General features: G+C 32.5%; 4 protein-coding genes across 4 annotated transcripts; 1 reads left to right on the forward strand and 3 right to left on the reverse strand.

Moving 5' to 3' along the window:
* The first annotated feature begins 3,048 nt into the window (after nucleotides 1–3,048).
* Nucleotides 3,049–9,867, forward strand: LOC110660183 (phosphoinositide phospholipase C 2). The gene is made up of 9 exons (XM_021818381.2): nucleotides 3,049–3,497; nucleotides 4,282–4,478; nucleotides 4,913–5,048; nucleotides 5,122–5,367; nucleotides 5,442–5,671; nucleotides 6,081–6,198; nucleotides 8,694–8,846; nucleotides 8,934–9,020; nucleotides 9,323–9,867. Exons 1-9 carry the CDS (start codon nucleotides 3,180–3,182, stop codon nucleotides 9,614–9,616), a joined length of 1,779 nt encoding a protein of 592 aa, XP_021674073.2. The 5' UTR covers nucleotides 3,049–3,179; the 3' UTR covers nucleotides 9,617–9,867.
* Nucleotides 9,868–10,100: 233 nt separating this feature from the next.
* On the reverse strand, nucleotides 10,101–16,868 carry LOC110660184 (putative serine/threonine-protein kinase-like protein CCR3). Its single transcript, XM_058133742.1, has 2 exons — nucleotides 16,666–16,868; nucleotides 10,101–11,809 (listed from the first exon to the last, which is right to left on the reverse strand). The coding sequence occupies exons 1-2, from the start codon at nucleotides 16,759–16,761 to the stop codon at nucleotides 10,313–10,315; spliced, it is 1,593 nt and encodes a 530-aa protein (XP_057989725.1). The 5' UTR covers nucleotides 16,762–16,868; the 3' UTR covers nucleotides 10,101–10,312.
* Nucleotides 16,869–19,915: 3,047 nt separating this feature from the next.
* Nucleotides 19,916–21,906, reverse strand: LOC110660182 (putative serine/threonine-protein kinase-like protein CCR3). Its single transcript, XM_058133744.1, has 2 exons — nucleotides 21,612–21,906; nucleotides 19,916–21,521 (listed from the first exon to the last, which is right to left on the reverse strand). The coding sequence occupies exons 1-2, from the start codon at nucleotides 21,813–21,815 to the stop codon at nucleotides 20,013–20,015; spliced, it is 1,713 nt and encodes a 570-aa protein (XP_057989727.1). The 5' UTR covers nucleotides 21,816–21,906; the 3' UTR covers nucleotides 19,916–20,012.
* A 1,443-nt stretch (nucleotides 21,907–23,349) lies between these two features.
* LOC110660181 (putative serine/threonine-protein kinase-like protein CCR3) lies at nucleotides 23,350–25,393 on the reverse strand. The gene is made up of 2 exons (XM_058133743.1): nucleotides 25,154–25,393; nucleotides 23,350–25,063 (listed from the first exon to the last, which is right to left on the reverse strand). Exons 1-2 carry the CDS (start codon nucleotides 25,370–25,372, stop codon nucleotides 23,567–23,569), a joined length of 1,716 nt encoding a protein of 571 aa, XP_057989726.1. The 5' UTR covers nucleotides 25,373–25,393; the 3' UTR covers nucleotides 23,350–23,566.
* Nucleotides 25,394–26,523: the final 1,130 nt, after the last annotated feature.

The raw sequence follows: 26,523 nt of genomic DNA on the forward strand, positions 1-26,523 counted from the left end.
TTATTATATATTAAAAAATAATATATATAATAAAATTTTTATATTTATATTTTAAATTTGTAATAAATTAAGTTAAAAGTACATCACTTATTTAATAATAGTATCAGATTAATTTGAATCTCTCACTATTCAATCTTAACTAAAAAATTTCTCTTGAAAATGCAATAATTTTTTTTTAAAAAATAAATGCAATAATTGTGTTTGGTAAAACATTACATCATTATAAATGCTAGATATCTCCTTCCCTAGGGAAAATAACATCATTTTTTTAAGAAAAATATTAATATAAATAATTAATTAATATAATTAAAATAATAATATTTATATTTATTAATGATTAAATTGTACTAGATTATATTTATTATTTTTTATATAAAAAAAGATACATAATAATAATAATAATAATAATAATAATATCATTATTATTATTAATAAGTAGTGTGCAATTATTTAATTTATAAAATAGTAATTAAAAATATAGCTAAAAAAACTTGACAATATGCTATGTGATTAGATTTTTATCTCAAAAGAATATCTAAAAAATAAAGAAAAAGAAAAAGAAAAACTAAACATAAAGAATAACTTTTTTTTTTTTAATTTACCTTTTTCTTTGCTTCTCATGGAAAAGATAAAGTTCAAAGAATAATCTTGGAAACTATAAAAAGAAAATTCAAGAAAATTAAAAAAATGTTCTTAATTTGAAATATAGAAAATTATAAAATAATTAAAAAAAAAAACCCTCATTATTCATCTAGATGTGATTTTTCAAAATGCAAAAGAAAAATATTGTATCTCTAATGCTCAGGTCCGTAATAAAATTTGAAAGAGAGAGTATTAATTAAGTGGTTGTTGGTTCCCATTAATGTACAAGCCAACTACCTATAAATTTCAATAATAATAATAATAATAATAATAATAATAATCTTGTAGTAAATTGATGTATATTTGTAAAACTTAAAAATTAAAATTTCCTCATGAGGCATGCTGGAGGCTATTAGCAATTAATGAATAATATTATTTTAGTAATTATTAAAAAATTATTTAATTAACGAATGAGTTTTAATTTAATAGTAATTAAATTATTTTCAAAATTATATGTTCTCGAATTTAAATTTGAATCAATATTAATTGTATTAAAAAATTGTTTAATTGTTGTATAATTATTATAATTAAAATATATTTAATTTAGTTAAATAAATTTTAATTAATATATTTAAAAAGTTACTTTTATTAACAATAATAGTAATAATAATATTCAATAAATTTTAATGGATGATTTATGAGTGTGTGATAATTTTAATTTGTATATATTATAATAATTTATAATTATAATTTGATCTATCACTTAAAATATGGGTATATTGAAAACTCATGTTTTTTACTTATAAATAAAAAAAAAATGTCATGGAATATCTTGTCTCACGATTAAAGTTTTTTTTCTTTTTTCAATAAATCAAAAGTAATTGGCTACAACAGCATTATTAGCGAATATAGTATTGAAAAATAATTTATTTTCTAAAATGCTAAAGAAACAAATTCCTGAAGACTTGAGCAAACAATGGTTGCCAGGAACTTACTTGAGCAAACAATGGTGCCAGGAACTTTTCTTCACATAAAAAACTTGGCATGCTCAATCTGAATTCGTAGGTTCAATTAGATTTTGTGTTTATTTGGTATTGAATTTAGAAGGTCAAAACTGCTTTTATGAATAAAAATATCATTTTAGATATTATTAAAAAAATAATTTAAAAAATTTATTTTATTATTTTAGTATTCTCGTGATTAAAATTTATTAATTTAATTTTAAATTATTTTTTAATACTATCTGTCTAATATATTTAAGAAAATTATTTCCTCAACAATAATTTCAATGATAATATCAAACATGTTATTTATTGAGTAAATGTTGAAATTCAATTTATACAGATTGTTTTGTCTATAATTATCTATTATTTTGAAAATATTAAGGAGTGTCAATTTTTTTTCAATTTTATTTTTATTTTTACTCAACATAATAATTAATTAGATAATTTTTTAAAATTTATTTTAATATCTTCCTTCTTTCTCTTAAATAATTGAGATAAAATGATGATTTAATCAAATTAAAAAATATTTTAATAAAATTTAAGTAATTTAATTATTTTTTTAATTATTATATAAAAATATTAAATAATAAATAAAAGCAGATATGTAAATAATTCTCAAGTTGACTAGCTTTCACGCACTATAACCCCTCAATAGTTTTAAGTAATTTGAAAAATCAAGTTTAAATACTATAATATTTGCTTTGTAATTAAACTTATTTAAAAAAAATATTAATTAATATATAATTTAAATTCGATCAGATTTAATCAAATTTTCAAATTATAATTATTGAGTTATGTCAAATTTGAGTATGTTGAATATCTTACTAAATCTAATTTGAACTCTAAAAAATTAAATTAAATTGAATTAAATTAATTTTAATTAAAATCAAATTTAAATTAAATTGATTCAATTGAATTTTTTTATATTTCTAAATTTAATAATATTAAAAATTTTAAAATATTACCAAATATAAAATTAAATTTTATGGGAAAGTCATTATAATAAGATAAATCAATATAAAATTTATATAAATCAATAATTTATAAGTATTTTTTTTTACTGAGTAGGCAGAAAAAATTTATTAATAATTATAAATTTTAAAAAGAGTAATTTTATACAGGTCGTAAGATAGATATAAAATATTTGATAAATAAATAAATAAAAACAAACTCTTTGACCATTAAATACGTATTTTGTATGATCTCATCATATGTATACTATTGCATGACAAATCAACTGAGTATGCGTGTGTGCTTAATTCACCCATCAAAGATTGCCGACTCATTTTCTTGTTTTCTTGGAAAACAACTACAGAGATTTCAGCTTTGTTGGATTCTTATCCCTCAGCCATTTCCTAAACCCAAAATTCCGATGCCGCGTGTCCCTCTGACCCCACTCAATAATTCCAAAGAAAGCTCAGTGGGACCCAGTTCATCTATTTACTCTTCTCTGGAAAAAATCACAAAAAAAAAATTTTCATCTTTCTGTTGTCTCTGTGTCATCCTCCAACCAGAAGCAATCTAAAACAGACAAAACGCATTCCTCTCCTTTCTCTTTCTCTATCTAGGTTTCCTTCCATACCCATTTCTGAGATGTCCAAGCAGACCTACAAAGTGTGCTTCTGTTTCCGCCGGAGGTTCAAGTTGGCGGTGGCGGAGGCTCCTGAAGAGATCAAGGCTTTGTTTGGTCAGTACTCTGAGAATGGCCTTATGACCGTTGATCATCTCCGCCGCTTCCTTCTAGAGGTTCAGAAACAAGACAAGGCTACTATAGAGGAAGCTCAGGCTATCTTTGATCATCTTCATGAGCTTAAACATTTGAACATTTTCCACCGCAAAGGACTCAATCTTGAGGCTTTTTTTAAGTACCTTTTTGGCGATGCTAACCTTCTTATCGATGTCAATCGTGGGGTAATTTTACTTTTTCTTGCATTTTCTTGTTAAATTTTGGGAGTTTAATGGCTTATGTGAAATGGGTTTTGTTGTTTTCCACTGTTTTTGTTGAGTATTAATTTGAATGTTAGCTAAAGTGAAAGTTGCTAGCTATGGTTTTTGTTTGGGTTATTATATATGTCAGCTACAAATATCTTTTTTCCTGTTTTGGTTTTCTTTGCTTTCGTTTTTAACTGTTTTCACTTGAATTGCAAAATGGAGAATAAGGAAAGTCAAGAACTCAAGATTGAGTAGGACTTTGCTCTAAAGCACTTAAAAAGAATTTAAAATCAAGATTCAATTTTTTTTCTTTTTTCAGCTTAATGGGCAGTGATCAACAGAATCGAATTTTTCTTCTTTATGACTGTTGCAATTGTCTAAGCATTACTGAATTGTGTATTAAAATGCTTTTTAACTACCTTAACGAATTCCTGTTTTTGAGTGGTTTGTGAACTTGTCCTTGTTCAACATTTGTATATAATATGGATTTATCTGTCACTTTATAGTTGCTATGTACTAAGATTCTTGTTGAAATGGACCTCATATTGTTTTTATAGTGCAGTTGTAAACTAGAATTGAGCAGGAAGTTGGAAATGACAATGATCATTTCTTTTTTTTTTTTCCCTCCTTTTTTGGTGGCTATCCTTTCTAAATTATGTAGCTGCCCATTTCATTCAGGCTTTCTGTCTCTTTAGCAACCTGTATCTTCATTTTTATTTATTTATTTATTTTTTTATTAATCTTGTCATTTATTGGGTTTCAGGTGCACCATGATATGACTGCTCCTGTGTCTCATTATTTCATATATACTGGCCACAATTCATATCTAACTGGGAATCAACTTAGTAGTGACTGCAGCGATGTCCCCATCATAAATGCACTGCAGAGAGGTGTGAGAGTAATTGAATTGGATATATGGCCTAATTCCACTAAAGACAATGTGGATGTCCTTCATGGGAGGTATGATATTGTTGTGAAAATGGTAACATCTAATTGCCACTCAAAAAGGAAATCAATGCTGGAAAATAAATTGTTTGTTCTATGATTGGACAGAATTTTCTTCCTTGGGGTTTTGTGTTTGATCTTGTTCAGGTTATTCAAATCAAAAGGACCAAGTTGATTTTCCTTTTTTTCTTTTTGAATTTTTTCACAACTCATTCCTTAATATAGAAATCGAATTACGCATTCATTCATCAAAAGTGAGTGAGGATCAATATCTTCTGTGTTAAGTTCTTATGCGTTGTGATAGTGCACTTAACAAATAAACTTCCAACAATTGACTTTTTTTTTTTTTTATTACTGCTTACATGTTCTGATGAACTTCTATCAACTCTAAAATACTTGCGAATAAAACATGATTGATTTTAACCGGTTTTTCTGTTTTCTTGATGTAGGACACTGACAACCCCAGTGGAACTCATAAAATGTTTGAGGTCCATCAAGGAGCATGCCTTTAGTGCGTCCGAGTATCCGGTTGTTATAACTCTAGAAGACCATCTTACTCCAGATCTTCAGGCTAAAGTGGCTGAGGTGAGTCTTCATTATTTTGTAGGGATTTGAAGCTCTTATGCTGATGATTTATTATTCTTTGAATAATTCCTAGATGATCACTCAAACATTTGGAGACATCCTGTTTTCTCCTGGCTCAGAATGCTTAAAGGAATTTCCCTCTCCAGAATCATTGAAGAAACGAATTATAATATCAACGAAACCACCAAAAGAATATCTGGAAGCCAAGGAAATAAAGGAGAGGGAGAATGATTTACAGAGCGGAAAGGCTGCACCTGATGAGGAAGCTTGGGGGCAAGAAATCCCTGACCTTAAAGGCCATATTCAGACTGATGATAAGGTATAAGGAGATAATGACTGATATTTTGGCAAATCATATTTTTCCATTTTGCTTTCTCAATTGCCTTCTTGCAGAATGAATTAGACGGAGATAATAATGATGATGAAGATCTTCCTGAAGGAGATAATAAGTCTCAGCATTTTGTTGCACCACAATATAAACATTTAATCGCTATTCATGCTGGGAAACCTAAAGGTGGAATAGAAGAATGTTTGAAAGTGGATCCTGATAAAGTTAGACGTCTTAGCTTAAGTGAGCAACAACTTGAAAAGGCTGCAGAAACTCATGGAAAAGAAATTGTCAGGTGCAAACAAGTAATCATGAATTGGTTTCAAGAAGTCTTATCTTTGCAAATGTTTAAGCATGCATCTATGTCATGAACAAGAGAAACATTGCTGACCTGAGATACTGGCCATTTATGTGATTAATGATGTTCATCAATGCTAGTGTTCATGGTTGGAAAGGGTTTTTGTTAATGGAGTTGGAATTACATGATGAGCTTATACAATTGTTATTTATTATATTTTCTTTGGAGGTGCTTATCTTGTCTTCCATTCTAGTGTTTGAATTCTGTGCCAGCCGTATATGTGTTATCACACTAGAATTGAGCTTATGTACTTAACAGTTATCTTATTTTGCAATGCCATAACATGTGTAATTGGATATTTACAAAATAAAGTTCTACAAATCCTGATGATTTCCTTATTATGTAGGTTTACCCAGCAGAATATTCTTAGGGTGTACCCGAAAGGTATACGTGTGGACTCCTCCAATTACAACCCAGTGATTGGGTGGATGCATGGAGCTCAAATGGTTGCTTTTAACATGCAGGTTTGCATTCTTAAGTCCTTATCTAGATTAGGATTCTTATAATACACCCTTCAAGGTGTGATATATAGTGTTCATATCATTCGAATGCCTAATAATTTTGTGAAATGTATGAATTAATGATATTATTCACTCGCAACTGTTTGGACACAAGCATCATCAACCAACTAATGTCCCGGTGTGAAAGATTGATCACATTTAAGTGATAGGATATAAAAAATGAAGGTAGGCTTAAGATGACATGGAGAGAAATAGTAAATAAGGGCTTAGCAGCTGTAATCTTTTTGAAGATGTATCTGTAAATTGGTTGTAATGGAGAAAATGGATCTATATAGCCAGTCATAACTAGTTTGGGACTAAGACTTACACTTCGCTTGGGAGCAAGGTTTTGGAGGCAGGTTAAAGTTTTTTAATGTAATTAAAACATATAGACTTGTTTGAGAGGAGATTTTATGAGGATGTAAAGTTTTTGAAGGTTTTTGAAGGTTTTTCAACCCACCAAATTGGAGTGTTGGGAAGATTTTTATAAATTAAATATTAGTTATTACCAATTCTTATCTTACCATATTTTGATACAAACAACATAAGGGTTCGTAAATTATCATTTATCTTATGTTCCTCCCAAACAACGTAATACTAAAAAGGGTTAATTGCAAAAAAAAAAAAAAAAATTCCTGAAATTTGCTAATTTTTGCAATTAAACTCTGAAATTTGCATAATTGTCAATTAAACTCTTACGTCTGATTGATGTTTCAAATTGATCCGACCGTCAATAAACCGTTGGTATACTTAACGGGAGTTCCACGTCAGCTGTCATATTATCACTGGAGAAGTCACATCAGTAACTCCAAATTAACCCTAACTTCTCCACTATAAGAAATCCCTATGTAAACCTTTCTTCAAAATTGATTCTCTCTCTCTATTTATTGATTCAATCCTAACATGCATGCAAGTTGCTTCTTCTTCTCAAAACTTTTTCTAATCTACTGATTCAATCTTTCATCCATTGATTACTGTGTTTGAAAGTGAAGGTTTAGCCTTATGAATCTAAGATCTTTCTTCTCCTTTGTTTCCCTATTATTCCTCTTTTTTCTGTGCTTCCTTCCCTCTTCTATGTGCAATCGAGCTTTGCATCCACACTTGTTGCCGTAGCCGGAGGAAAAAGGAAGTAAACGATGAGGAATAGTTGCGGCGATGTGAAGAGGTATTTTGTGCTTGTGATTGATTGGTGGATGACGAAAAGAAAGTTGGACTTTTGCAGAGTTATTTAGAAAATCAATTAAAATTTTTTGGATTTGTGTATGATTGTGGTGATGAATTTGATAGTCAAGAAGAGGAAGATATTGCATTAAATCAAGATGTTAAAACTCCTTTTTTGGTTTAATAGCTATTGATTTTTAATTTTAACTTTTATTTTTTTTAATTTCTTTGGGTTTTTCAATCTTTGCAAATGTAAAAGACACTTATGATTGAGTTTTTGCTGATTTAGGATTCGTACCAAAATTTCAATTTTGGGGGTTTTTTTTTTTTTTTTTTTTTTTTTTTTTGTAACGAGAATTTGATTGGAATTCAAATTTTTGTAATTGATGGTCTTAATGTTATGATGTTTGATCTGAAAATGAGTTCTGTTATTTTTCTGATTTTGTTTACATGAAGTGGTTCCAATTTTCAAATTTGCAATTCCAGCGATTTTGTTTGTAGAATTAGAATTTGTGGTGGCCTTTTATAGTAGAGAAGTTGGAGTTAATTTAGGGTTAATTTGAGGTTTATGATGTAGTTTCTCTAATGATGATATGACAGTTGATGTGGAATTTTCGTCAAGTAAACTAACGGTTTATTGACGGTAGGATCAATTTGAAACATCAATCAAATGTAAGGGTTTAATTGGCAGTTACGTAACTTCAGGATTTAATTAGCAATTATGTAAATTTTAAGGTTTAATTGCAAAAATTAACAAACTTTAGGTTTTTTTAGTAATTAACCCTATTAAAAAAAAAAAAAACCTTACCTTATTTTTCATTACTTTACCTTACTTTACTATAAAAAATCTTAGCTTACTCTTTACGCTTTCCCAAATGAAGTGTTAGTTGGCTCAAGCATTTGCTGAAGTGTGTTTTTTTCAGCCATTAATTTGTTAAGGAGAGGAAATGTAACGAAGGCATTGCGTATTGCTTCTTATTCAATTTTTTATTTTTTTATGGTCCCGTTTTAAGGATTGCGTTGAGGGATGATCGCAAAGGAAAGGGGATTTGGACTTGTTCTTTCCCTGACCTATGGTGCCGAATGTGAGCTTTGTGTGGGAGCTTTAACCTTTGCAAGCTCAAGAGGGAGCTAGCAACCTTGCAAGCTCAATGAGGGAACTAGCAACCTTAACAAAGAAACAAATTATGATCTAAAATTCTTCACACCTTTATCATTCACTTTTTATGTTTAAATAAACATACTGGAAGGATAAAATTTTTCAAACCTTTCTGGTTCACTTTGTATGTTATTGACAGGGATATGGAAGATCACTTTGGTTGATGCATGGAATGTTCAGAGCCAATGGTGGATGTGGTTATGTGAAGAAACCAGATTTTCTATTGAAGTCTGGTCCACATGGTGAGGTTTTTAATCCTAGAGCTAAGTTGCCGGTGAAGACAACTTTGAAGGTGATTGCTTTATTGCCCCATTGTCATAGTGTTTTCCTCATTTTGCTTGTCTCAATGTATAATTGTAATTTTCTTGTTCCTCAAAAGGTGAAAGTATATATGGGGGAAGGATGGCGCAATGATTTCCATCGCACTCATTTTGATGCATTTTCCCCACCAGATTTTTATGCAAGGGTAAGTAGATTAGTTTTCCTTTTTCATCCCCTTATTTTCAGAGTTAGTAAATTATTGTACTACGCAATTTTGATATGCACAAGTCTCAGTCTAGTTTGACCTATGATGCCATCCTCATTTTGGTTGATCTACAGTATTGATATTTTGCAATATCAGTGGGGCCTTTGCTGTTAATACTGGATAGGCCTGGATAGCATGTTTCTGACACCCTCCCCCTCTTGACCAGAAAGTTTTAATCAATGCCCAATATTTGGTTTGTGGAAATTAATGATGTATAAATGAGATTTACTTTTTCTGTGCAGGTAGGAATTGCTGGTGTCCCTGCAGATATTATAATGAAGAAGACAAAGACATTGGAGGACAATTGGATTCCTGTGTGGAATGAGGAATTTGAGTTCCCATTAACCGTTCCAGAGTTGGCTTTGCTTAGAATTGAGGTTCATGAGTATGATTTGTCCGAAAAGGATGACTTTGGAGGTCAAACATGCCTCCCTGTGTCTGAGTTAAGGAGGGGGATTCGAGCAGTTCCTCTCCATGATCACAAGGGAGAACAGTACAAATCTGTAAAACTCCTCATGCGCTTTGATTTTGTTTGAGACTCAGTAATTTATGCTACGTGGTTCCATGTGATAGATGTACAAAGTTGTGAAGCCCTTTCAATGTGTGATGTTGCGACTTGTGAGCTGGTGTGTGGTTAAACGATTCATGTTGCTGTGTGACATAATAACGTCTGCCCTGCTGTTTCTTGTTGTCTGCTGATTTGGGGCAGATGGTGCAGGGAACTGGCAACATACTGCTGTAAAAATTTGACAATGAGTTATCATATTTATTCTATTGTAATTATGAAGCCCTTTGTTTTTCTCCCAATGACAATTAAAGTACTTTTTTTGCTGTGGAAAGAAAAATTCATTCATGAGGCTCATGCCACCAACAATCCATAAACAGAAGAAAATAGTTACCTGTCGGGTCAATATCTTTGAGCCTATATGGAGGCCATATGTAGGCTAAATCGAATCGGATTTGATGGATCATTGGACGTAGGAGTTTAAGAACTTGAATCTAGTTTTTGAAGAACTATGGTTTAATTGAAGTCTATGAAATCAGGCTTATCAATGGAAGTGTGTGAAAATGGTTCATAATTCACTATATCTTCTGGAAATATCATTTGGAAACTGAAACCTTTCAGCTCGAGAAAACAAGATTCTAATTGCAAAATGAAATTACAATAAGCTGAAACCTCCCAGTTAAAGTAGAAAGAATCTGTGCATTCCGTGGCGGAACCATTGTTGCCTTCATGAAATTACTGAGTGATGTTTCTCTGTTCCATTGGAGTTTGGCTCCATATCATGTGATCTACCATGCGACTCTTCTGCACCTTCCCTGTGTTGATAAACCTCCATAGGAACATCACATAGAGACAAAGCTTGATCCAAATTACTGACAATGTTAGTTATACTTGGCCTGTTATTCCCTTCTAAATTTACACAATGAAGTGCAGTATACGCCACTAGCTCCAATGCCTCGGCTTCCTTAAGAAGTTCTGGTGGAGCAATCCTTTCGTCCAAAACCTTGAGCAATTCATTGGCCAATATTTTAGGTACTGTAAAATCCACTATACTTGTTATTGCATCTCCACTGTCTTCATCATTGAATATAGCTCTCTTGCCTGTCAAAAGTTCTAGTAATACTACACCAAAACTATACACATCGCTTTTTGCAGTTATTACATTTCGACTATAGAATTCAGGATCTACGTAGCCAACTGTTCCTACTGCCTTCTTTGGTTTATAATTGCTTTCAGATTCAGCTCCCAACAATGACAATCGAAAATCACAAACTCTTGCTGCCCAATTCGCATCAAGCAAGATGTTAGAAGACTTTATATCTCCATGAATTATTGGTGGGACTGCATAATTGTGAAGATACTCAATTCCTCTAGCAGCATCTAATGCAATCTGGATTCTCATTTTCCAAGAATTGATCACACTACTGTTCTCTTCAATATTGTTCTTGTGCAAAAAGTCATGTAGAGATCCATACTTTGCATACTCATAAACTAAAATCTTCTCATTCTCTTCTTCACAATATCCTACAAGCCTAACCAAATGTTTATGGTGAAGCCTTGACAAGAATGTCAATTCAGTTTCAAAAAATCTGTCTTCCTCCTGAAACTTCTTCCTCTGATGATTTGTGTCTCCTCTCTTGACAGCCACTTCACTACCATCTGGTAGTCTCCCTCTATAAACAGCAAAAGAACGCCCTACGCCAACCTTGTTCTGTGGTGAGAAATCATAGGTTGCTGCAGCTATCTGAGCCAGAGTAAATCCCTCTGCTCCATTCAGTCTCCTTCTATGTGGGGTAGGTCTTTTTTCTGTATTATTTCCAGAAAGTCTAGAAGACAAGAGACCAAAAGCAAAGATTATAGGCAAAACAGATACTTTGATGGGAGTATCAGCATGCTGACACAAAAAAGCATATGATATTGCTGCAAAAATGCATTGAAAAACAGCACAAACTAATCCTATAATGTCAGGAAATGTACCAAAAGGCTTGGGATTTGGATATGGGTAATAAAACCAAGGTATCAACCTTCTCCTCATCCAACTAACTTTTTCGTTTCGACCTTTATGAAGGAGATCAATAATGGAAATGATCAAGACTGTGAAAGAAATTATCATGCTAAGTAGTGCATACTGGGGCTTCTGCACAGAGGATAACTGATCAAAAGCAGCTGATGTAAGCTTTAAGATGAAGTTGGCGATGAGGAAGATCCTTTCGAGCTTACTAACCTGTTGCACAAGAGGAAAAGTCAATATCTTGCAGTATCATACTTCAAAGAATTATATGTAAAACATTGGTGCTCTAATTCTAGCCTGTTGCAAATATTAGTTATACTTAACTAAGAGAGCATATAAAGAACAAAAGAAAATGGGAGAAGGTTATTTTTTTATTGAATAATGATCTGCTTAAATACATGAGTTTGCAACTAAAAAACAGAAATAAGAGCAACAAACTTCCTAAACTTTAGCTACTAACCTTAACAGCTAGTAAATAACAGAAAATCAAAACTAATCTCCTAAAAACTAGGTCAAAGAGCATATGTTGCATTGAATATCAGTTGCAACCCTTACAATCTGATCTTAAAGACACCTGGCATTAAAACCTGAGCTTGCATCCTCAGTTTCACATGTGCTGCCATCTCTGCTAGCCATGTCAGCCTCCTTATCAGCAACCCTGCAGCTACTGATGCACACATTCAATACTCCTCCTTGCATCAGTGGGTGGAGATTCCAAGTTTCTCTATTAGAAACTCAAACTTGCTTCTAGGAAGAGCTTTAGTGAAGATATTCGCTAGTGGTTTTCGCCTTGCAATACTTCAAGCACACTGCACCATCTTTTGAACATCTCTCGAGAAAGAATAACTTTATACTAAAATGCTTTGTTTTTCCATGAAAAACGGATTGTTGGCAATGGCTATAGTCGCGGATTATCCACAAAGACTTTTGTGCTTTCCTTTTGTTCCATATGCAGATCACCAATAATTTTCTCGAGCCACAAAGCTTGATTCATCACATTGCAAAGAATGAACTCGCTTCAGTGATTGATCGAGCCACTATCTCTGTTTTTTGAACTCCATGAAAATACTCCCGAACCAAGTGTGAAGCAATACCCTGAAGTACTTTTCATATCATCATAGGAACCAGCCCAGTCACTATCCTATAAACCAAGAAACTGAAAATCTTGGTTTTGTTGAAACAAAATTCCATGATCAACTGTTCCTTTGACATCTCTAAGAACACGGTTAGCAGCTTTAAAATGCAATTCACTAGCACAATGTAAGAATCGACGTAACACTCACAAAGATGTAGTATATCAGGTCTTGTTGCTGTGAGATACATCAAGCAACCAATAAGACTTCTGTAGTTAGTCTCCTCCACTTTCTCAGTTCCATCTTCCATGAAAAATTTTTCATTTAGATTCATAGTAGTGCTCAATGGGTTGCACTCCTCCATCTGATCTTTCTTTAGGATCTACTTAGCGTACTTCTGTTTGCATATGAAAATGCCTCACGATTTTGTTTAATCTCCATGCCAAGAAAGAATGCCATAGCTCCCAAGTCTGTCATCTCAAACACCCTTGTCATTTCTTTCTTGAATTGCTCAATAAGAGCTTCATTGCTTCCTGTGACTAAAAGATCATCTACATAAAGTGAGACAATCACAAGATTTTTGTCAGCATGCTTAACATAAAGAGTGGACTCACTCAGACTCTTCACAAAGCCTTGGTCCAGCAAGTGTTGATCAATTCTGCTGTACCAAGCCCTTGGAGCCTGTTTCAATCCATATAGAGCTTTCTTAAGGAGATAAACTTTGTTCTCTTGACCATTTACAACAAATCCCTCTGGCTGTTCAACAAAAATTTCCTCTTGTAGATATCCATTGAGAAAAGCTGATTTCACGTCGAGTTGAAATACCTTCCACCTATATTGAGCAGCCAATGCCAGCAGCAACCTGATAGTGTCCAATCTTGCTACAGGAGCAAAAGTTTCTGAGTAATCTACACCAAACACTTGAGCATAGCCTTTCACCACTAGCCTTGCCTTGTGCTTGTTAATGGAGCCATCTGCATTTAGCTTGGTTCTAAACACCCATTTGACACCAATGACTTTTCTGTGCTCAGGTCTATCAACCAGCTCCCATGTCTGATTTTTCTCAATCATTCTTAACTCCTCCTGCATTGCAACCATCCATCTTGGATCATTTTTAGCCTCTTCATATCCTGCTGGTTCAAGAATAGCAACACTGCATCTCTGATAAACATCAGAGAGCAATCTAGTGCCTCTTACAGGAGGGTCATCAACTAACTCATCCTGATTTTGTATAGGATCAGCAATCAGCTTCTTTTCTGCAGTATTCCAGCTCCATTGCTCATTCTCTATGAAGTGCACATCCCTGCTTATGAGAATTTTCCTTGTTTGAGGTTGGAAAATTCTATAAGCCTTAGATATTGAGCTATATCCCACAAAGATGCCAGGCTCAGCTTTCTTGTCAAGCTTGTCTCTTTAATCTGGCACATGAGTAAAAAACAAGCATACAAAAAATTTAAAATTTTGCAAAGAGGGCTTGTAACCATACCAAGCCTCAAAAGGAGTCTTCCCATTTACTGCTTTGGTGGGAAGCCTGTTTAGCAGAAATACTGCAGTGTTTGCAGCCTCTGCCCAATACTCCTTAGGCAATCCTTTTTCATAGAGCATGCACCGTACCATTTCCACAATTGTTCTATTCTTCCTTTCACTCACTCCATTCTGTTGTGGAGTGTATGGAGCAGTGAGTTGATGCTCAATGCCTGCTTCATCACAGAACAAGTTAAATTGTTCTGAAGTATATTCTTTGCCATTGTCAGACCTTAGAACTTTAATCTTGCAGCCACTTTGGTTCTCAATCCACTGCTTGAATTTCAAGAAAACTCCTGCAACTTCTGACTTAAACCTGAGAAAATAAATCCAACACATTCTGGTGAAGTCATCAATGAAAACTATGTAATATTTACTGCCTTTAAGTGAAGGAGTTCTCTGAGGTCCAGCCAGATCAGTGTGAATGAGTTGTAGCTTCTTAGTTGCTCTCCAAGTTGATTGTGAGAAGGGTAATCTTGCTTGCTTGCCAAACTGACAAGCCTTACAATTTGGCACATCAGATTCCAAGTGAGGCAATCCCTGAACCAACTGCTTCTTTTGCATAGACAAGAGTGCTGCATGATGAAAATGACCTAGTCTTTTATGCCAGGTCTCTGTGTTGCTCATAGCAATAGGATAAGCTGCTTGCTCCTCCTTCAATGGATCTAGTGAGAAGCTTTTGCCTCTCATTTTGATTCTGAAGACTTCCTTATCATTGGCATCCTTGATTAAACATTGCTTATCTTCAAAAATGACTTTAAATCCCTTCTCAAGTAACTGTCCCACACTTAGCAAATTTTGGTCAATATCAGGTACAAACAGAACATCAGTAATTAATTTTATACTGTGCAACTTTCAATGGCTCTGATTCCCTTTCCTTTGTGATAATATGCTCACCATTGCCAATTCGACTTTTGATACCTCCGATCTGTCTAGCTCTCTAAAAGCTCTTGATCATAGGTCATGTGATTGGTACAACCACTATCCACTAGCCAACATTCACTTGAGCTGCTTGCAAAACAAAGCAGTTGCTACAAACAACCGCTCTTCCTCCTCCCGGCTGTCCGCAACTTGAGCCTCATTCCTCTCTGAAAATTGCTTTTGCAGATTCTCTCATGATGCCCCAACTTGTTGCACTTATCGCACTTAACATCGGTCTTCTCCAACACTTGAAAGGTGGATGACCCTTTTGCCACAGTTGTCCGCAAGGAGGAAATTCTTTGTTGTTTCCTCCACTACTGTTGCCAGTGTTAGCAGCTGCTTCTGGTGTGCCAAAGTTGTTCTTGTTGGTTTTCTTTTTCTTGACTTTTTATGCTTGGTTGATTTGCAATTTAGCTGGCAATGGTCACTCCACAGAACCTTCATCCTCATTATTCTTCTTTGTTCTTGGGCACAAAGCATTTAGAAGTTCGCCAAGGTGATTCTTGTGGATCTTTAGCATTTTCCAAGGAAGAAATGGTAGCTTCAAATCTTTCAGGAATAGTTACTAGTATTTTCTGAACTATTCTTGAATCAGAAAATTCAGAACCAAGTAATCTTACCTTGTTGACAATGCTAAGAAGCTTATCAGCATATTCTTTAATTGTCTCAGACTCTTTCATTTTCTGCATCTCAAATTCTCTGACTAGATTCAGCACTTGCATTCCCTTGATCCTCTCATCTCCTTCATATTCATTCTTGAGGAAATTCCAAATTTCAAATGCTGATTTCATGGTCATAATTCTGGTGAAAATAGCTGGTGAGACAGCAGCAAACAAAGAAGCTCTTGCCTTTGACTTTCTTGCTTTCCTTTCCTTATGATTTTTGAGCTGTGCCAGTGTTGGATTGTCTGGTAATGGAAGAACTTCATAGTCTTCCTCAACAGCTTCCCAGAGATCATTTGCCTCTAGGTGTGCCTCCATTCTGACTGCCCAGACATGATAATTGTCACCATTAAACACTGGTGGTGCTAGAGCTGTGAATGGTGTTTCAGAATCCATTTATTTAATGGATGGAAGCAAGGTGTTTAGGCCTTTTTGGTGAGGTTCACTTGGTTCACGCACAAGTCCCTTTAAGAAGATCGCTCGATACCAATATGTTGCAAATATTAGTTATACTTAACTAAGAGAGCATATAAAGAACAAAAGAAAATGGGAGAAGGTTATTTTTTATTGAATAATGATCTGCTTAAATACATGAGTTTGCAACTAAAAAACAGAAATAAGAGCAACAAACTTCCTAAACTTTAGCTACTAACCTTAACAGCTAGTAAATAACAGAAAATCAAAACTAATCTCCTAAAAACTAGGTCAAAGAGCATATGTTGCATTGAATATCAGTTGCAACCCTTACAATCTGATCTTAAAGACACCTGGCATTAAAACCTGAGCTTGCATCCTCAGTTTCACATGTGCTGCCATCTCTGCTAGCCATGTCAGCCTCCTTATCAGCAACCCTGCAGCTACTGATGCACACATTCAATATAGCCTTTACCTTCTGATCGAAGCGATCTGCCTTCTCACTTCCATTATCATCATCATCCTCATCATCTTGTTTAACATCTATGTGAAGAGATTCAACCATATTCATTCTTCCAGTCTTATCAATCTCCCAGAAGAATGAAAACCCAAAAAACAGAATTAATTTATATCTCACACTTTTGTTAGAAAAGGAAAATTAAAAAAAAAAAAAAAGAACACGGGGCAGCGACCAATTTAGAAAAAATGTTCCTGGTCAATGTATAAAAAATAAATAATAAAATATTATTAAAAGATTAATAAAAGTTATTTATTAATTTATTACATATAATTTTATCATTTTGTTTCAATTTGATAAAATTTTTTATTAAAAAAATTATAGAAAATTTTTTAAAATAAATAAATTCTTGAATGCACAATATATATTTTTTTTATAAATCCCAATTAACTTAAATTTTTTTTTAAAAAAATTCAATAATTAAATTTGTAAAAAATCAGCATATATAATTTTTAAGGATTAAAGGTTAATATATATATATATATATATATATATATATATATATATATATATATATATATAAATAAAAAATGTTTTGGAAAATGAGAGGTTAATCCACCCATTTTGCGGTCAAAATCCTTCACTGCATGAGGGTATGACAATCAATGTATATTTTCAGTCAAAAGGATCAACACTCAGAAGACACAACCATCATTATAATTATGGGAAAATAAAAAAACAAAAAAATCATGTGGTTGCGCTTTAATAATTTGAGAGCGGAATTACTATGGTAAATGGTGGTGGACACAACCACGATCCAATTTGGACTCAAGACCGGATTGGAACTAATTGTTCTACCTCGACACTGAAATCAAAGCTTTATGGACCTGAATTGGAATCAAATCGTTTCTCTCTCCCCCTTAAACTAGTTTGAAACTGCATTAGTATTGATCTGAGTCAATTTAATCTCAAGTCCTTGGTTTCATTAATTGAAATTACTCGTTTCAATAAAACTGCAATTTGTAATCAGTAGTTTGTGATCGAGTCTAAATAGTAGTGGTGATGATGATAGTCGAATAGCGACAATAATAGTGGTGGTGGGCTGGTGGCATGGTAGCAACTCGAAGATGATTACTATTCAGGTGATGGTAGTGATGACAATAGCTAAGTAATAGCAGTTGCGATGGTGATTGGACTTGGTCATAATTTGGAATCAAACCAAAACCAACCCGATTAAACTTGGGATTGAGATCAATTCATGATTCAAGGGCTCAAATCGAATCAAAATAGGAAAGACTAAGGCTCTATTTGGATGGAGTGAGGGAAGGGTAATTAATGGAAGGGTCAGGGAGAGTAAGGAAGGAGAAGGGTAAAGAGGGTCACAATAAAAAAAATTTCATGCTTAGAAATATGTGAATTAATGAAAAGGTGAGAAGAGATGGTGTATATTTTTTATGTTTGGAAAGAGATGAAAATGTAAATAATTATTAGACGTACAAAAATACGCTTTTCTATTAAATAATTTATTAAATGGTAAAATCATTATGATAAATATTAAATTTGTAAATAATAATAGTCCACCATAAATGAATCACAAAATTAATATATCAAAATAATAATGCACAAATCTAACAAAGATTGAATAAAGAATGAATTATTTAGAAAAAAAATTGATAATTAAAGTATAATAATTGTAGCAAACTATTGAAAGAACAAATAAAAAAAAATGATAATTAAAGTATAATAATTACAGTAAACTATTTAAAAATTAAATGATTGAGAGCGGACAAAACATGTATAGCCACTTGAGAGAGAAAACATTTATATATAATCATACGTTAGGTTTATTTTTAATGAGTATAATTGAATTTTTAATAAAAAATTAAGAATACAATAGAAAAATAAAAAATAAAATAATTTTCAACTTTTACTTTCTCCTGCTCAAACCTTAATTTGAAGTGCAAAAAAAATTAAAATTTGAGGGTTAAGAGAGGTTGAGCCTTAACCTTACCCTTACCCTTTACTAACTCACGTCTTTCTAAACAAGGGGTATAATAATTACTTACTCATCCTTATCCTTATTTATCATTTCCACACTCTTACCTAAACAGAACATAAGAATTAGGCTTGAATGATCTCCTTCGTAAGTATTGTGAATTAGACCAGAATCAGTGGTTCAACATAATGGTCTAGTCTGATTCCAACTATTTTTTTAAATAAAAATTGAAAATTTTCAATTATGGTTTTACTTCAATTCAAATTGCTAGGAACCAAATTGGGAATGGCCTTTGCCGTTAATTTCAAGTTCATTCCCTGTATGGATTGGAACAAATGGTTACAAATTGAAATCGAAACATGGCGAAATGGTGAGGCTGGTAGTAATAATAAAATAAATTAATTAAAATAAATAATCATAATTATATGTATTTTATTATAATTATTAGATAACATAATTGTCATTGATTATTTTAAATTTCTTGTATAATCAAATAAAATAATAAAACTAATTGCAATTTCATTACACTTTTAATTAGGTCATTTCAAATATAGCCTAAGTTTAATTGGATAGCAAGCCAATCCAAGTTTGAAACTCATCAATTTCTCCGGCAAGCAAAATCAAAGGGAATCGAAGAACCAAGTGTTCTGAAAAAAAGAAGAAAATTTCTTAACCCAAATGAATTCTTATCCATGGTAGAAACAGTTGATCCATTATGGCGCTTGATACCCAAAGCCCTAACTCATGTTTTTTCTGGTTTCTTGGGAATTCTTGATGATCAACCGTTTTTTGGATAGTCTTGGCCATTGAACTTGGTATCGAAAATGAGAAAGAAAGCCCCATTTGCGTATTGGTGGCAGATTGTTGAGAAAAATGAAGATCTCTAGAGATGGTCTAATATTCAAGGAGTAATTGAAGAGAGTGACCAGCTATGCGGTTTTGCAGTAGAAGAAGAGAGTAAAAGGGCCACCGGTTTGTGTCTTGGTCTTTGACCTTCTCTGTCCTCTCCCATCACTGCTACTTGACACTGTACGGAAAACTCATCGGTAGAGATTGGCAGGTCTTGTTCAGTGATGAGATCATGGTCAAGGAAAGAGGTGAAGGGGGCGAATGTAGATTGACGAGACCTGGGTAGAGATAAGTTCAGTCCAGAGGGGAAGGCGGTGGTGGTGGTTCGAGCAGACTTGGGCGTATAAGAGGGACTGGCTCAATTAGAAAGGAGATTTACTCTCGTATGAGGAGAGTATGAAGGTTGTTACAATAAGATTCTAATTGCCAGAGGAAAGTACAATAAGCTTTAAAAAAAAACGTACAATAAGCTGAAACCACCTGATTAAAGTAGAAACAATCAGGGCATTCCATGGCAAACTTATTGTTGCCTTTCTGAAATTTCTGAGTGATGTTTCTCTGTTCTATTTGAGTTTGGCTCCATTGCATCTGATTTACAATGCGACTGTCCTGCACCTTCTCTTCGTCTATAATCCACCACACTAATGTCACAGAGAGAAAAAGTTTGCTCCAAATTACCAACAATGTTTGTCATACTTGGCCTGTTATTCCCCTGTAAATTTACACAATGAAGTGCAGTATGTGCCACCAGCTCCACTGCTTCTGCTTCTTTATCAAGCTCTGGTGGACCAATTCTGCGGTCCAAAACCTTGACCAATTCATTCGCCAAAATTTTAGGTACTGCAAAATCCACTATATTTGTTATTGCACCTCCATTGTCTTCATTATTGAATATAGGTCTCTTGCCCGTCAAAAGTTCTAGTAATACTATACCAAGACTATATACATCACTTTTTGCAGTTAATACATTTCGATTATAGTACTCGGGATCCATGTAGCCAACTGTTCCTGTTGCCTTCATCTGTATGTAATCTTGTTCAGCTTCAGAACCCAACAATGAAAATCCAAAATCACGAATTCTTGCTGCCCAATTCGCATCGAGCAAGATGTTAGAAGACTTTATATCTCCATGAATTATTGGTGGGACTGCATAATTGTGAAGATATTCAATTCCTCTAGCAGCATCTAATGCAATCTTGATCCTCATTTTCCATGAATTGATCACACTACTATTCTTTCCAATATTGTTCTTGTGTAAACGGTCATGTAGAGATCCATGCTTTACGTACTCACAAATTAAAATCCTCTCATTCTCTTCTTCACAATATCCAACAAGCCTAGTCAAATGTTTATGGTGAAGCCTTGACAAGAATGTTAATTCAGTTTCAAAAAAACTGTCTTCCTCCTGAAACTTCTTCCTCTGATGACCTATGTCTCCTCTCTTGACAGCCACTTCCCTACCATCTGGTAGTTTCCCTCTATAAACAACATAGGAACGTCCTACGCCAATCTTGTTCTGTAGTGAGAAATCATTGGTCGCAGCAGCAAGCTGAAACAGAGCAAATTCCTCTGCTCTGTTCAGTCTCCTTACATGTGGGGTTGGTCTCCTTTGTGTAGTATTTCCTGAAAATCTAGAACACAATAGACCAAAGGCAAAGAATACAGGCCAAACTGATACTTTGATAGGATTATCAGCATCCTGAGACAAAAAACCATATGATATTGCTGCAAAAAAGAATTGAAAAACAGCACAAACTAATCCAATAATGTCAGGAAATGTCCCAAAAGGCTTGGGATTTGGGTATGGGTAATAAAACCAAGGTATCAGCCCTCTGATCATCCAAGTAACTCTTTCTTTTCGACCCTTCTGAACGAGATCAATAATGGAAATGATCAGGACTGTGAAAGAAATTAACATACTAAGGAGTGCATACTGAGGCTTATGCACTGAGGATAACTGATCAAAAGCAGCTGATGGAAGCTCTAAGATGAAGTTGGCGATGAGGAAGATCCTTTCCAGGCTACTAACCTGTTGCAGAAAAGGAAAAGTCATTATCTTGCGAGATCATACTTCACAATAATCATATCTGAAACTTTCTGTTCTAATCCTAGTCTTAACCTTCTGGTCAAAGCGATCTGCCTTCTCACTTCCATTATCATCATCTTGTTTAACATCTACGTGAAGAGATTCAGCCATAGTCCTTCTCTCGGGATTATCAATCTCCAGAAGAATCAAAACCCAAAACCAGATTTTGTTAATCTCTCTCACTTTAGTCAGAAAAGGAAAATGAAAAAAAATGGAACAGGCTATGACAATAAACATATATTCCAGTCGAAAGGATGAACATTCACACCCTGTTGACTTGGAAAATGCAAGTATTATTCTAATTATGGGAAAATTACAAATATAATATGTGGTTTAAAATTTTTCATTGATTGTTTCTGCTAATAGTTAAGGTAAAGATTGTTCTAACATTTAATTCATCAAATGAATAATATAAATTAATATTTTTTAACGTGATGAACCTCACAAAAATTAGGGATGATAATGAATTGAGTATTTTTTAAGTGTTTAGTCTAATCGAAATCTATTGAGATAAGTTTGGATAGAATATAATAATAGAATTTTAAGATGAGTTCAAAATAGTAATTGAATTTGGATTAGAGTTGAGTTTGAATTTTATATATCTTATTTATTTAAATAATTAATTAAATATAAAATTTATATACATTTAAAAAAAATTTACAATATAAATTAACAATAAAAATATATTTTTATATAAATTATTAATTAATATAATAAAATTAAATCCATTTGAATAATTTAAAGTAAACTTATTCAAAATAGAAATAAATTTAAATATTAAAATTATTAATCGAATTCGAGTTCAAAGAAATTGATTTTCATGGATACCAATTGTTGTCATTTATATAACCAATAAATGAAAAAAAAAATTACAAATTTGAATAAAAAAAATTTATTGTAATACAATCAATTCTATTTTAGCCATCAAGTCTTCTTGTTTTGAAACTCATCATTTTATCTGGCAAGTAAAATCCTAACTCATGTTTGTCTGATTTCATGGGAACATTTCCTCCCTGGTCTTCACCTCCTCTTACAGGCAGGTCTTCTTCAGCTCCATGGCTCTGCAATGGCGGATCCAACATAGGGGAGTGGAGGCAACTGCCCAAGTATCTTCTAAAATTTGGTGTAGAGTTCGTATTTTTATAAATTTACTCCCCTTATTTTTTAAAAAAAAATTTTTAAATTATAGAATTAACGATTTATTTTGAGTTTTATTTATACATATATAATTATTTTTATTTATATAAATTTTAATTAATTTTTTATTTAAAGAGTATAGTATCGATATAAAATTATTGATTTATTTTAAATTTTATTTATACATATATAATTATATATGTGTGTGTTTCGCCTTCTTAATAGTTTTGAGCTTTCAATAGATTAAACCATGGACAAATAAAATAGAATCAGTGAAACTTTAGATTGATCAATATAAATATTGAATAAATTAGAATGGGCTAATTTTGAGCCAAATTAATTTTTTTTATTTAAAAAAATACAAAATAATTATTATTAATCAAAATCAGAATTAAATCGAAAATTAAAATCAAAATTGAATCCAAACCAAACTAGAGCTAGGGTAACCCTTATACAATATAAGAAATTTAAAATTTTTATTAAAATTTAATTATATTATATTATATTATATTCTACTAAACATAAATCATAATTTTTGAATGGAATCCAAGTAGGCAAAATTGAATCAGATTTGATGGAGCCTTTTGACCTAAGGAGTTGAGAGAACTTGAATCAACTTATTCAAGAACTATTACTTCAAGAAAGTCTATAAAAGCTATGAGTTGTGTGGTCTTATCAATGGAAATGCATGTGGAAATGATTCATACTTCAGTATATCTTTGTATTAGAAGTTCAATTTGGAAAATGAATCCTTACAGCTCGAGAAAATAAGATTCTAAATGTTAAAGGAAACTACAGTAAGCTGAAACCTCAGTTAAAAGTAGAAACGATCTGTTCATTCGATGGCAGAATTATTGTTGCCTTTCTAAAACTTCTGAGTGATGCTTCTCTGTTCCATTGGAATTTGCCACCTCCTCATTTGATCTACCATGCAACTCTTCTGCACCTATTGGTAATCCTTCATTACGAACATCACATAGAGATGAAGCTTGCTCCAAATTAGCAACAATGTTAGTTATACTTGGCCTGTTATTCCCTTCTAAATTTACACAATGAAGTGCAGTATATGCCACAAGTTCCACTGCCTCTGCTTCTTTAACAAGTTTTGGTGGACCAATCCTGTTGTCCAAAACCTTGACCAATTCATTGGCTAAAATTTTAGGTACTGCAAAATCCACTAGACTTGTTGCACCTCCATTGTCTTCATCCTTGAACACAGCTCTCTTGCCTGTCAAAAGTTCTAGTAATACTACACCAAGACTATACACATCACTTTTTGCAGTTAATACATTTCGACTATAGAACTCAGGATCTATGTATCCATCTGTTCCCATTGCCTTCTTTGGTTTGTAATTGCTTTCAGATTCAGCATCCAACATTGACATTCCAAAATCACAAACTCTTGCTGCCCAATTTACGTCAAGCAGGATATTAAAAGACTTGATATCACCGTGAATTATCGGTGGGACTGCATAATTGTGAAGATACTCAATTCCTCTAGCAGCATCTAATGCAATCTTGATCCTCATTTTCCAAGAATTGATCACACTACTTTTTTTGTCAACATTGTTCTTGTGTAAAAGGTCATGTAGAGATCCATTCTTTACGTACTCATAAACTAAAATCCTCTCATTATCTTCTTCACAATATCCAACAAGCCTAATCAAATGTTTATGGTGAAGTCTCGACAAGAATGTTAATTCATTTTCAAAATAACTGTCTTCCTCCTGAAACTTCTTTTTCTGATGACCTGTGTCCCTTCTGCTAACAGCCACCTCACTACCATCTGGCAGTTTCCCTATGTAAAGAGCATAAGGATGGGCTATTCCAATCGTGTTCTCTATTGAGAAATCATTGGTTGCAGCAGCAAGTTGAGCCAGAGAAAATTCCTCTACCCTATACACTCTCCTTAGATGTGGGGTTGGCCTTTGTGTAGTATTCCCCGAAAGTCTAGAAGACAATAGACCAAAGGCAAAGAATACAGGCCAAACCGATACTTTGATAGGATTATCAGAATGCTGAGACAAAAAAGCATATGATATTGCTGCAAAAATGAATTGAAAAACAGCGCAAACTAATCCAATAATATCAGGAAATGTCCCAAAAGGCTTGGAATTTGGGTATGGATAATAAAACCAAGGTATCAGCCCTCTAATCATCCAAGTTACTCTTTCTTTTCGACCCTTATAAACGAGATCAATAATGGAAATGATCAGGACTGTGAAAGAAATTAACATACTAAGGAGTGCATACTGGGGCTTATGCACTGAGGATAACTGATCAAAAGCAGCTGATGGAAGCTCCAAGATGAAGTTGGCAATGAGGAAGATCCTTTCCAGGCTACTAACCTGTTGCAGAAAAGGAAAAGTCAATATCTTGCAAGATCATACTTCACAAGAATCATATCTAAAACATTCTGTTCTAATTGTAGTCTTGACCTTCTGAGCGAAGCGATCTGCCTTCTCACTTCCATTATCATCATCTTGTTTAACATCTATGTGAAGAGATTCAGCCATAGTCCTTCTCTCAGGATTATCAATCTCCAGAAGAATCAAAACCCAAAACCAGATTTTGTTAATCCCTCCGGCTTTAGTCAGAAAAGGGAAATGAAAAAAAATTGAACAGATGACTATGACAACAGTCAAAAAGATGAACATTCACACCCAGGTGACTTGGAAGATATAATTATTATTTTAACTAATATATATATATATATATCATGATACTTTTATGGTTTGTGGCTTAAAATTTTTCAATGATTGTTTCTGCAATTATTTAAGGAACAGATTGTTCTCACACTTAATTTATTAAATAAATAATATAAAATAATTTTTTTTATTATGAAGAAATTTTAATCAGGTGATAATGAATATTTTTTATATTTAATTTAACTAAAATTAAAATTTTAATTTAATTTTAATTCGACTACATTTCTAATTAGCAACCATAAAAAATAAAAAAATCTGCTTTGACTCGAATAGGAAATGATTGGTTTCATTTCAATTTCATAATTTTGAACAATTCTAATTTGATTTGGATTCCAAAGCCAACGCACAATCACATCTACCAAACGCGTAAAATTGTGGAGCAACCAAAACATATATATAAAAATAAAATAAAATTTAAAATAAATTATTAATTCTATAGTTTTAAGTAATTGAAAAGCGTAAAAAAATAAAATGACAGGTTTCAAATCAAGAAGACTGGATTGCTAAAATAAAATTTGATTTTAATAGAATGTATTACAATAATTATTTTTTATTTAATATTTTTTATTAAAATTTTTTTTTTCATTTTTATTCATTTGTGGTATGAATAGCAACTATTGGTATACATGAATTTCATTAATAATTTTAATATCTTGAATTTATTTCAAAATAAGATAGAATTTATTTTAAATTATATAAATTCGTTTAATTATATATATATATATATATATATATATATATATTTCTATAAAAATATTATTATAAAAATTCTTTTTATTTAAAATATAATATTTAAATTATACCATTGTAATTATTGTACTATTGAAAAGTTCAATTTAGTCTAATTTTTAACTTTTTATCCAAATTTCAATTTAAACTCAATTTAGCTCAAAAATAAATTCTTAATTTTTGGGATTAAATCAAAAAATTAAAATTTAATTTTAAAATTAAAAAATTAAACTTATGATTTAATCGAGAAATTTAGTCCATAAATTAAGAAATTTAGTTCCTAAGTGTACTAGTTATGGAGCCAAGTGTGAATCTTCATCTTTTGGACTGTAATATGTGTTTACTATCATTCCTAATTATCCATATGTTCC

This window comes from Hevea brasiliensis, chromosome 14, assembly GCF_030052815.1.
Source record: "Hevea brasiliensis isolate MT/VB/25A 57/8 chromosome 14, ASM3005281v1, whole genome shotgun sequence".
Classification (NCBI taxonomy): domain Eukaryota; kingdom Viridiplantae; phylum Streptophyta; class Magnoliopsida; order Malpighiales; family Euphorbiaceae; genus Hevea; species Hevea brasiliensis.